Genomic DNA, 13245 nt, shown 5'->3' on the forward strand with positions numbered 1-13245 from the left:
ACGTTGTTACATTAAAAAAAAATAGATAGATAGATAGATTTAGAGATATGTAAAGCTTTATTAGTACGTTGTGTGTTAATTACTTAACTGTGTTGAATTGAAGTTCAACATGGCCACCAAGTTCCCATAATCTATTTTGGAGACATCGGACTTGTCCTTTTTTTGTGTTACCTATTATTTCCAGCCAGTGAATTGACATTAGATTGCCAAATAACCAATCAGAACCTAGGCTCTAGAATTCCCCGCGAAACAGTTTAACCTTTGGGAGGACGAAAAAGGAACGCAGAATGGATCCAGAAACTTTGCGGCGATTGGCCCCTAAAGCGGGCATTAATGCGGCCCCTGTTATCAGGTATTGGAACGGGAGTTGTATCTTCCGATACAGTATAGCTGGAAAAGTCAGCAAATATAATGGGGACGTGAGCAAGGGTCTGGCTTGACCCGCTAGATGTCAAATTCAAAGGGGTACGTGAGCAAGGGTCTGGCTTTACTCGCTAGATGCCAAAATAGGAGCTGAACCAGGTAAAGAATGCTCAGCATCAATAGCATGAGAACACTTTTTTAATACTTACAAATGTTTCAAATTAAAAGTGTTAGGTTATATTATTGCACTTAGTCCGGGAATTGGATACAAATTATTCCCGTGACCCATAAATTAGGGAATGTTAATACAGTGCAACAGCTTTTAACCCAAAATCGTTATTCATAATCAGAAGAAATTCTTCAAGTCCATGAACGCTCATTTTCTTTTGAAAAATTAATTCTCTATTGAAAGTGATGAGTAAATCAAGCAGCTAAAAATCCAGTATTCATTATCCATTAGCCGATGCGTTTCGTCCCTGAAAGAGACTTCTTCAAGGCTCTAAAATTAGATTAGGATGTACATTCACAATTGAAAACATGTATGTCAGCAATTGGTTCTTGTAGAAAGGGGAACATTTCTGGGTAGTCCCCCAAAGTGAAGGCACGGTGGCCGGTAACAAGCGTCTCATACTTCCCAGCACTGATGATTAGACTTATTCATATTTATTGAAAAAAATTCTAAACAAGTATTTGGAACAATTCAAAATAGAGTTACCCTATAAGAATGGACTGTCGACTTTGCCAGATGCCAGTAGGTGCATTTGTTTGTAATACCCCCTTATAAAAAGCCAATATTATTCTGAATGGAGCAGCATTTTAAATAATGAGTTAGCATTTATTTTTCTATAGTTCATCCTTCCTTCTAAATTACTTCTAAGGTTTCTCAAACGTGCTAGTCAAGGAAAGAAGTAAAGTGGTTTGCCAGGTATTACTGAATTTGAATAATGTGCAGCGAGGGTACTTTATCTCATATACATCATGAGTGATAGCTCTCTTATGTGAAGCTTGAGCCTGGGTGATCTGCTTTCCTTAATCTCATTCTGTGGCATCAAGGATGGTGATCCACAGCAAACTAAAGTTTAAACCCCACCTCCCAAATCCAGATTTGTGACATGTGCCATTACTGTAACTACCACAGTTAAGGAATGCCCAACTCCATATTTGCCTTACAGTCACTCTATGACTTGTAAAATTCTATACACTTAATACATATTTTATATACATTAAAGGGATGTGTAATTCTTATCACCCGAAGTCCAAGGCATAATGTTTAGGGTCAAGAACAACATATATTTTCATGTTTTTTTTTCTTCCACTGATCAAGTAGGCGTTAAGCCCAACCCCCTGCAGCACAAATTGTTTGGAAGCCAGTCTGTAGTAACTTGTGAAAGAGGATTGCTTAGTTTCAAAATAAAATGTAAAAAAAAAGTACTACTTGGGGGGGGGGGGGGGGGGAAACGTCTGAGCTATTCAACTTTAAGTACCATTTGTCTAGGAAAACATCTTCAACGAATGACCATATTAAAAAACATGGGTCACAATGGAGAATTCGTGTAAAACAATTAAAGACCGCATGGTAATATCTTGAGGGGCCCATTTGGTATAGTGCACCAGCAAGTATGTCCTTGAAGTTGTGCAGGTGTACAACTTTCAGGTGGTCATAAGAGTTCAGAGAAGTAGGGCATGAAATCGTATTCTTCTCAAACTTTTCTGATTACCATCTTGGCATGTGCAAATATATTCATATGTATATTTGCTCATGTTACAACCCTGTGCATGTTTAATATTCACTTTCCCTAAACCTCCTCTCACTTACATACCCCTTGACAAAGGTTTACTCCTGCCCTTGTCAGGAGTACATTTCCATCTTTCTTCAGTGTGGGCAGAGATTGGAGAGGGGTTGGTGCAGTGCCTAAAAGGTGTAGGTTTATGGGTGTGCACTCATTGACAGTGTATCCCAACCCTGAAACTACTACTTCCCTTCTACTTCCAGCCTTTGTGTACACTTTTGTGGAAACGTACACAGAGACCTTACCTATATTGGAACTGTCAGCAAGTATTCCACTGCCAGTGAGTTTTATCAATTCATTCAAAAGTGCCAGATATCCTGGGCCTGAATTGACAAGTCTGGATCAGGCGCTCTCGAGTGGTTGACTGCCAGCATGCTGTCCACCCTCAACAAGATGCAGCACATGACCCAAGTATTTCAAAAGATTCTTGACGGCAAATTAATCTACCCAGTGCACCATACAGTTGATGTGTAACTGTAAGTCTTTAGCTCACTGTTTTTTCTCTCCAGTAGGCACAACACAGCAGTGGGCTTAATTGGCTAACCTTCTGGCATCAGACTACATCACAGTGTGCAGGGTTAAACCAAAGATGTATTTTCCCGTTCAAGCTTTCACTGGTTCTAATAGACCCAGGGCCGGACTGGGAACTAAAACCGGCCCTGGCAAAGTGCTCGGCCGGCCCCCCCGCCCCCCGGGCGGGAGGGGGGCGAGCGCTTTGCCAGGGCCGCTTTTCAGCCGATTTTGTTACAGGGCCGATTTTGCAGCTATGCTGCAAAAACGGCTCTGCAACAAAAACGGCCCCCAGGGCCCAAAACCAGCCCCCACCCTTGCGGCCGATCGGGGGATTGCCCGGTGCCCACAACGGCCAGTCCGGGCCTGAATAGACCCTAAACACAAGGACCCACTCATACACACTGTAATCTATTGTTTCCACGACTCTGAAGATATTGTTCCGACTCTAAGTTGTCATGTTTATGCAGTTGTCAGAAACAAATCCGTTCCTGTTCATTCAAGAAGGTTTCTAGTGCCCTCTAAGTTAGCTGGCACACACAGGTAATTCAATTTAATGTACTCGATAAAGACACACTGTACTCAGTCCTATGTCAAATCTATAGTGTATATTATTCCAATGCGCAGAGCCTATTGGGGATATAGGAACTACACTAAAACAGGTTTGCCTTATGCGCATCCAATGCATGTCCATGCTGAAGCTGTCATTAAGTAGATCCTGGAGGAGTACAAGGTGCCATGATGTTTCTTGTGATGATTGGAAAGAAGTCCTCTTGCTTGACTTCTTCTTTTAAAGACAGTTTTGGCGGGGGGAAAAACAGTAATGTCACTTCCTGTTCAGATGGATGGTGGGAATTCCAGTGATGTCCCTTCCTATCCATATGGGTGATTGGCAATTCAGTGAAGTCACTTCCTGTGAAGGTGGATGGTGGATGATCCAGTGATATCACTTCCTGTGCTGGTGGGTGGTGGGATATTAAGTCCTTTTGCTTGGCTTTTTCTTTTAAAGACGGTTTTGGCTGGAAAAAACAGTAATGTCCCTTCCTGTCCAGATGGATAATGGGAAATTCAATAATGTCACTCACTACCTGTCTAGATGGATGATGGGAGATCTAGTGTATCACTAAATGCAATTATAGACCCAAAGTGCAATGCCAATGTGATATTTTATTTCCATAGAGGCTCTGAATTGGCCCTCCTAGATGGTTTGGTTTGTTCACATTGCTGCGTCTCTAAGGAATCAATCACAAAAGTGAGCATTTTAGTGCTCCTCTTGGGCACTGTAGTGTATGCAGTACATTGACGATGGAAAGAACACTATACCTGCTTGGGGGATAAATTCCTGTTTCGATTTAAAGTCTTACAATGAGTTTTGTCTCTGATTAACAGATCACCAAGGTGTTTTTTTCTATGCTTTTATATTAGTGGCTACTCTAATAGTTGCTTTAGTTTAAGGTATGAGGAGCATCTATACATTTAAAGTTTTTGTTTTAATTGGTAGTACATTATTGTACCACTAAGTGCCCTATTTTTAATTTGTAATATATTTGTTGGTTGGCGCTCTCCTGCTGAGATCCATCGATTAGTTCCCTTTGGGTGGTAAATCAACAAACCCCTGTGGTTATTCTCTCTACAGAACTCAAGATATTGATACATTCATGTTGATGTTGGAACTCACTGTGGATAACTCATTGTTATTAGGATATATATATGTATGTTCTTCTGCACTGACCACATTCTGCACTTTGTGCCGCTGTAAGAAACTGGCTCTATATATACTACACCAACATGAGGTATAGTGTGTATAGAGTCCAAGTGTCCTGTTGTTTATTTCTGGAACCAAGTAAGCCTGGTACAGGTAAGCATTAAATACTTTTCAGTAATAAGTTACTGGATATAGAACAGTTTGAAAATGCAATCGAAATTGTACTTTGTTTGATTTACAGGGGAGCCGTAGTATGCAACACTTAGCAAATACAGTACATTGTAATAAATAGGCTTTTTCAATAAATTGCAGGTAAGTTACTTTTACGTTACTTGTTCTAACTCAGTGCTGGATGCCTAGATTCAGCACTGGGTCATTTACTGTAAACAGGTGAGTAAATGTGTTTCTTTTCATCGTGCGATTTTTAAAGAATATTTTCAGATTTCAAAACTCCACACTTAGAAACTTTTGGAGCTGGACATTGAAATGAATAGGCTATGTCAACAAATTGCAGGTAAGTTACTTTTACATTACTTTTTCTAACTCCGTGCAGAATGCCTAGATTCAGAACTGGTACATGTCCTGCAAACAAGTGAGAAAACACGTTTTGGTTATTTGTACGATTTTTAAAGAATATCTTTAGTTTTCAAACTCCATACTTAGTCGTTTTTGGAGGAAAAATTGTCAATGTTATCCTATGGAGGAAAAACTGGTTATTGGTTTGCAGGTAAGTAAATTACTGTAGAAGTTAAGGTTCTGGGGTTAGACTCAGGGGTCTCCCGGGGTCAGTGATGCACTGCAATTGCACCCTCAGCGGCACTAGGGCGGCTGGGTGCAGAGTGTTGAGGCCCAATGTTATCCTATGGAGGATAGGGGGTCTCCGGTTTGTGGCTGCTGGCAAACAGGCCACGAGGCTGTGGGAGCAAAGCTCCTACGGTTTAGCTCGGGGCAAGTTGGGGACCAAAGTAGCACCAAAGGTGCACCCTCAGCGGCACTAGGACTGCAGGGTGCTGTTTTGAGGTCGGGTGCCCTGTTGTTTCCAATGAAGAACCTCCGGGACAAAGAAACGCTGCATGCTCGGGGACGAGATCTTCCAGGTGCGACCACCACTTTGGGGGGTAAGTTGGGATGCTCAGGGATGGTTAGGCACCGCTGGTTTGGGCACACAAGGCCATGGGGCATCTGGTGCAGGGATGCCTTGGGATGTCGGATTTTCTTACCCGCTCTGGTTGCGGTGGGGGTCCTCTGGATTGAGGCTGCAGGCATCGTCTGGAGGCTTGAGGCATGTCGGGGGACGCCGGATCTCGGGTCTGGATTGACGGGGGGACCTCCTCGTGCTATTTTTCCACTCGAGCTCGGGCTGGGTTCGGTGGGTACAGAGAGGGCTGGATTCGCGGTTTCTGGTTGGCACCAGAAGCTACAGTTTGAACATGTCCGGTGTTCACGGGAAATTCAGTCTTTGAAGTGAAGGCAGGCAGGTACTCCGGGGTTTTTGAGGTTGCTTGCTGCAGGACACACCAGGATTTCGCAGGAGCAGGTTTGAGGGGAGACCGTCCTGGGGCCAAGTTAGTGGGCGTTGTCCTCTTGTTAGCTTTGCACAGCTTTTCGTCCTTCTTATCTTCTTTTCTTGTGTTTTCTGGATCTCAGGAGGGAAGTTCAGGGTGCCCCTAAATACTACATTTCAGGGTGTTACTGGTAGGTAAAGGGCAGGGGAAAATGGGTCCCTTCCCTGGGGTGGGTACACCCCCTATTCTGCCACTCTCCAGTGGGAGGGGGCAGGAGCCTGTCCCTGGTTGGCTGGGTCCCCCCATCATCAAGATGGTGGGGACTCAAGGTTGTGCTTCACCTCGCCTCCCCCGCCTTAAGGGTGGAGTTGGCAGAGGTTGGCACACCTCTCTTCCTCACTTGTTTTTCCCGCCGGTTCTCCTGTCCAAAGTGAGGGGTAGAACCAGTTGCTAAAAGCAGCAAATGGTCTGGAGAGGCTCACAAAGTTGGCATGCCTTTGAAGCTTATTCTTCATGAACCCTGCCCATCCTGGGGGAGGATGCTTGGAACCTTGTCCCAGGATGTGCATTGTTTCAGACACCTGAGAGCAGCAAGCCCTTGACCCACGGGTCCAGAAACATGTCTGGTGGTGGCAGCCTAAGCAGCTACTCAGTCAGGTCACTAGGAGTTGGTCGAGTTTCACGGGGCATCTCTAAAATGCCCTCTGTTGTGCATTTTACATTAAATCCCACACTGGTTTCAGAGTGGGTTTTATGTTCTGAGAAGATTGATACCAAACTTCCCAGTCTTCAGTGTAGCCATTATGGTACTGTGGAGTTCGTAATGACAAACTCCCTGCACCATATACTCTTAATGGCAGCACTGCACTTACAGTGCCCAGGAATGGACTTGGGCGCTGTAGGAGTACAGGGCTCATGCACCTGTTCCCTCACCGCTGGCTTAGGGTACCCAGCTTGAGGGGTGACTGATGTATGCCAGGGCAGTGGTTTGTGGGCATGGCACACAGGGATGTGTGCCATGTTGACTCTTCACTTTGTTCTGTACCAAGACAGGCAGCCTGAAAAGGCAGTATGTGAGTGTCCGGGTACAAGCCCCTTAAGGGTGGCACAATAAGTGCTGCAGCCCTTAGAGGCCTTCTCTGGTCACAGTGCCCTGGGTACCTGTGGTACCATTTACCAGGGGCTGACATGTGGCCAGAGATGCCAATTGGGTTAGTTTTGGGGAAAGAACACAGGTCCTGGGAACCTGATTGGCAGGGACCCAGGGCACACCAAGACAAAGTGCATCAGTAGTCTGGCAAAAAGTGGGGGGGTTACTGCAACAGATACCCACTTTCCTACAGCCACCTGCACTGATTATTAAATTCATGAAATCATTATGCTGTGAAAATAATATATCATGTTGGCATCATAGTTTAGGCCTCTAATTGCATTTATTGGTACACTACCACACCCACACTAGATCATGTACTAGTGGGGTGGCAGATCTCCGTCAAAAATGTGATCCGCCGGACCATTGTGCATTTCTTCCACTGATTCTAAAACCTGGCATCTTCTAAGAGGGCTACTTGCTTTTGGATGTCTTTCTTTTCTGGAGGTCAGATGTTGGCGGCTATAGTATTGGAGATGACCTAAATAACATTGCCAGTGTGGAAACGCCCAAAGACCAAGAAAGTGTGCCACAGATATCTCTGATTTGAAAGTTGCCAACAGAGTTTATGATGTAGTCTGGGAACTTCCTGTTCCCCTTGTGTCCTAGATTCTACTTGTCTTGCTTGATGAAGAACCTCTGATAGGTCTGACTGTAGGTTGGTGAGCTCTTAAAACTTCTGGATCTTGAAATAAAAAAATCAGATCCTTCTTATTGTGCATTCCCTCAGGAACACACTTACTTCAACACTTTAGGAAAAATCATACTGCTAAGGACAAGCTAGATGTGAAGAATCCAAAAGCTCACCCTGTGCCTTGCTAAAGAAACTTGAAGAACCGAAATTGAGGATTCCAAACTGGGTTAGTGAAATAAGCATAATTCAGAAATGTATCTGTCACCCAGTCGTCTTTCTGAAGGATGTACCTCAGATTATTGATACTTTCCATCTTGAAATGGCTGTACTCTACCAAGGTTTTAAACTCCATTAGAATTATTCGTAGACAGAATCCTTTGTCTTTTTTTCTCTGCCAAAATGTAGTTGCTGAGGAAGCTTGAAGGATGCTGCAGTAAGTTGAAAAATACGTGCTTTTGACACACAGGTCTGTAATTTCCGATGAAAGCAAGGCCATCTTTCTCTTGTGAGAAAAAATAGGAGTTGCGTTAGAGCCCTAAGTTGGCATGCAATCTACAACCATCCTGTACTTTTGTACTGCTTGAAGCACACAAGCGTGTGGCATAGATGTAATCAGTTGTGTAAAAGCTAGCTCACATCCTACCAGTCTCGCATGCCTAGAAGGTGAAGGCTCTCTCCTGGGATTGTTCATTTATTAAAAGTTGCCCCAGTTAAAATGACCGATTGATGCTGGGTCTCTGGTCAGGGTAAAAGATTTTGAAGCCTCTACCACTGGTTTCTTCATCCGCCTTGGTTGTACCAGGCACTCTTGGTTGTAGCCACCCGAGTGACCCCAATTACTCCGGGCTCTTCCAGTATCTTCAATCTAAAAACTTTATACAGGTCAGAATGCACATTCATAAGAGTAAGGAAAGTATGTATAAAATTAGCAAGCTCTAAAATGGGTTCCTCAGATGGCCAGCCTGTGGCAGTTGGCCTCCCTTCCAAAATAGCCACATTATTTAACGTGTGATCCATTCTTATAAGCAGAGATCATCTCAGCAGGAGGGAGCATAGTTGGTGCTGCCCAAAACGCATGCTGCCCTTTGCCACCAGTTTGAAAGAATTTCTAGGTCCAACAATGTTAATTTCTCGTATGTGTCTTTGGCTATATCCACAAACTTAGCCGGACCTGCCAAATCTAAAATCGTGTCTGGGTAAGCTTTCTTTACTCTATCAATGTCTTTCTTTTAGAGTGCGTGAAGCATTTCCCTTGAATTTGTGGCCTTTTCAGGTCAGTCTCTGGTGTTGCCATGGCTTTGCCCTCCACTACGGGTGTTCTGTACATTGCTTTAAGGTCACACTCCCTATTGTGTCCAGAGAGTTTAGAGAAAATAAACTGTAATTAGGCAGCCCCATATTACTGAGGAGCAACCTGCTAATTTGGGGGTATTGGAACTCCTCTCGAGTGAATATTCCCAGCTGGTCCTTGCTCAAACTTCTCTCTTGGCTTTTAAGAAGATGCTTTCATTTACCTGTTTCTTGCCTGTCTGCCATTTCTTGCCCTAGGCAGGTCTCTCAAAGCCTCTCTCAGATTTGTATAGGGACCCCTCTTCATCAGTTCTGTTTTTTTTACTGTGCACCCTCCTCATAAATGGGCTTTGGAGCCTGACTTTGTTCTTCAGACTCTATTCCAACTGTAAAGAAACATTCTCACAAAGTTGTGGCCGACCGTCTGAGGAACATGACTCGGTGGAGGGGGGGGGGGGGGGTTCCTTTGCCAGACTCCTGTATTGTGCTTTCAACTTACAGAGGCCAATCACATAGTCAACCACACCCTTCTGTGTGAGACTCTAAAGATCCCTCCCAACCTTCTCCGACTGAGGTGAATGGACCCGCACCGGATGTCCAATCAGAAGCGCAGAGAGCCTGAACCCTACCTGCTTCTGTAGAATCTCTAGGTAGGGAAACAAGAGACAGGACAAGGGGAAGATCCTGCTTACTCCATAGGGTCTCTGGGACCGTTCCCATCACATTTTTCAGTGTCTTGTTAAACCGCTCCACCAAGCCATTGCTTTGTGACTGGTAAGCCGTGGGAAAGTGGTATGTCACACCAGCTTGCTCCCACATCCCTCTCATATTAGAGGAGATTAAGTTGATTTCCCAGTCAGAAATTGACACACTGCCTATGGACAATGCTCGGACCAATGCTGGAAAACTCCCCACCTCTCCTGTTCTCCAATACCTGCATACCCTCAGACGTTACCGGTAAGTAGTCTCTGGTCTCTAAGGGGTTCTCATCAAATTCTCCCACTCTGCACGGTCAAGTGACTTGGCAAATGATGCTCAGCAAAACCTAATCACCGAAGGAATGGGCATCCCTGTTGGCTGAACATGATAGAGCCCTTAGAAAATCCTGACTCAAGTTCCTATACTTCAAAATCCTTCATGATTTGTAATGGTCACCACAGAAGCTTAAGCGGGCCAAGCTCCTGCCTAATGACTGCTGCTGGCATTGCAGTACAGACTACTGTGATCTGTTCCACAGTCTCTGGTCTTGCCCAATGCTTACGAGGTACAGGGCAAATGTATGGTCCATATTCCAATGCCACTGTCCCATCCTGCTTTCCCCTACCCCACAACTTTCTGTTCTACACAATACCTCTGACCTCCCAGATTTAAAAACCCATGAACACCGATGGGTAGCAACCTCCCTCACCATGGCAAAACTCTGCATCCCCCAACACTGGTGGCAATCCACTGTACCTGCCGCCAGTGAAGGGACATTAGAATGACAGAGGGCAGCCAGCCATAAACGCAGAACATATACACTTAATGATAACCTGGACACCTTCAAAGGGATATGGGGCTCCTCCTTCACGTCTGGCGAAACAGGGCTAATGCGAGTAGACCTACTATAGACCTCTCCACAGGGACACTGTTGCACCTGCCACCCCCAGACCTGACCCGACCCTGCCTGACTGATGGGACTGCAACACCCCGCCCCCTACCGTGACAAGACTCATGTACCTGCCGAGTCCTACCCCCTTATACCAGTTACCCAATTTCCGGTTGAGGCCCCTTAGTTATGCACCTCCACTGTTTTCTCTACCGGGAATTATGAGTACATGGCTCAACGGAACACAATTGGTGCGATTGCCTATAGTGTTTGCAACTGACCTATACCACTATTCCAGATACCTGGACCATGTACCTGGCTTATTACAACTCTTCGGAGCCCTATATACATCTAGAAGGTTCTCCATATGTTGCATTTATATATCGACTGGTAGTCGGCCCAATAAAGCCACCCTGAGTATATGGTCTGGAAACTGGTTGTTACAAGTTTCCCAGCACCATAATGGCTTTACTGAATCCTGGGATGTTTGGTATCAAACATCTCAGAATAATAAACCTGCACTGATTGGTGTCAGATTTATTATTTCCTACACTCGGGGGTCTCTTCTAGAGGGGGCACCCTTAACCAAATCAACCACTGGTGGGGTCTGACTGGTGAACACCAGCCTGCCACCACAAGACCAGTTTCTGGACCCCTAGGGTGGGAGCCTTCACTCCCTGGTCCCAGAAATAAAGCCTTTCCTGGGCGGAGGAGTTCACACCTCCCCCAAGTCAGGAAGAGCCATCTGTGGCAGGGGAGCATTAAAGGCCTTGCCACCTTTGCAACATGACCCCCAGCCTCTCCTGATTTCAGGATCAGTTCCCATTCCTGTCTCACCCCCTTTTCAGCAGAAAGACAGTCGAGAAAGATCAGGAAACCCCAGAAGGTGTGCCCACCTGTACCAACCCCACCCCTTCAAACTCCTGACCCACGCACACAAAGCACTCCACAATACCGGCCCAGAATACCTCAACAACCGACTATCATTCTACGTACCCAACAGGAAACTCCGCTCCGCCGACCTCTCACTGGCTGCCGTCCCACGCATCCACAGAGCCACCGCGCTGCCAAGACATGGAACTGCCTCCCCCACCTCCTACGTCAGACAGAAGACCCACAGACCTTCAGGAGACTACTCAAGACCTGGCTCTTCGACCACTAGCTGCAACCCTCCCTCCCACCCACCCCCCCCCCCACCCCCAGCGCCTTGAGACCCTCGCGGGTGTGTAGTGCGCTTTATAAATTCTCTGATTGATTGATTGGAGGCGATGTGAAGCCACTCCTTGGTGCCTGACATCTTGCAGATGGCAGGCGCCCTCCAATCAGGGTTAGGGATGGTGAGCACCCTAAGGGTGTAGTCGCTACTACCTTGAGACCCCTAAACACTCCTTAAATTAAGTATTTAGGGGCAGCCCTGAACCCAGAATTCACATTCAACACGACAAGAAGGACTGAAGAGCCGAGCTGCAGAGAAGAGGATGACATCAACTGCTTTGGCCCCAGCCCCACCCGCCTGTCTACTGTTTCAGAAACCCTGCAAGCTTCGGAAGGTCCTCCAGCCAGCAGTCTCCAAGAATTAGGGACCTGCCCTGCCTTCCTAAAAGTCTCCTATCTCCTGTGGATACCAGAATTGTCCAACGGCAACCCATGCCAGGACTCCAGATCCAGCTGGAACCGCGAGTTCTCACCATTCTGCACCCAATGCCCACTACTTGAGTCTGGGTGGCCCAACACCCCAGTGAGGTCCCCTCCCCGGCGATCCTTACCTGGGTCCAGCGTTTGACAACCTCCTCCGAATTTCTCAACTCCTGCAGCCTCTTCCTGAAGGCCGCACCGACCGCGACCGGAACTTGTGAAAAGAACCCGACATGAAAATACACCCCTGTATCCGCAGCCCCTGAGCCAAGGGGTCTCTGACCAACGGTGTCCTGGAGTCCAGCAATTCTCCAACATCACCCTCCAGTCATTGGTTCCCTTCTTGCAGTCTTCTGGCTCCACCCTGTAGTCTTCTTCCTTTACCGGTAAAGTCCAAAGGAAAACATTGGGCACCCAACACCTACTAAGCACCTTGCACTCTGCCGCCCCTGCGGTGCTGGTGGTGTAGACTCAGTGCTGACCTGAGACCCGCTTTGCCCTTCGCTCAACCCCAGGAGTTTGCCTTTAAAAACAGCATGGCCTGCCGGTGAGCAGCCCCCAACCGAGGTGCCCCATTGGCTAACCTTGGCACCCTTGCACTCTGCACCCGGCTCCCCTCGAGCCGCTGACGGTGCACCTCGAGTGCTGAACTGAACCTTGGTTCTACCCCACAAACTCAGTTTACTTGCTTGTGAACGTAACACTGCTTTTTTCACCGCTAAATTGCATGGTGGGGTTTTCTCTAAAAATTGTTCTAAGTGTTGATCCTGTCTTGTACTGCAACAAAGAAATTTAGAGTCTTCAAATGAGTTAATCTGCTTGCTAATGTACTACAGCGCCTAAACTGAGTGATTAGTTTGTTTTGTGCAAAAGTAGAAAAGTAACTAAAAATTAATCTTAAGTAATTACAAGTACTCTGAGGAGCACAACCTATTTTATTGACTGTAAAGTAATTTGTATGCTCCTACAAAAACAGTACACACTTTATCTCGAAAAGTATAATTGTATTGAAAGTATCACTTACCTGCTACTGAGTAAATCTTGGTTCTAGTAATAAAAATAATAAAGTAACAAC

At 45.9% G+C, this 13245-nt stretch overlaps 1 protein-coding gene across 1 annotated transcript in view; it reads left to right on the forward strand.

The window, feature by feature from the left end:
• Positions 1–219: 219 nt before the first annotated feature.
• The window catches only part of ORC6 (origin recognition complex subunit 6), a 39610-nt gene continuing 26584 nt past the window's right edge, over positions 220–13245 (forward strand). The window contains exon 1 of the mRNA XM_078669371.1: positions 220–352. Within this exon, the coding sequence (XP_078525497.1) occupies positions 288–352 (65 nt within the window). The 5' untranslated portion in view covers positions 220–287. The remainder of the gene's footprint in view (positions 353–13245) is intronic.

Source organism: Lissotriton helveticus, chromosome 12, assembly GCF_964261635.1.
Source record: "Lissotriton helveticus chromosome 12, aLisHel1.1, whole genome shotgun sequence".
In the NCBI taxonomy this organism is placed as follows: Eukaryota; Metazoa; Chordata; class Amphibia; order Caudata; family Salamandridae; genus Lissotriton; species Lissotriton helveticus.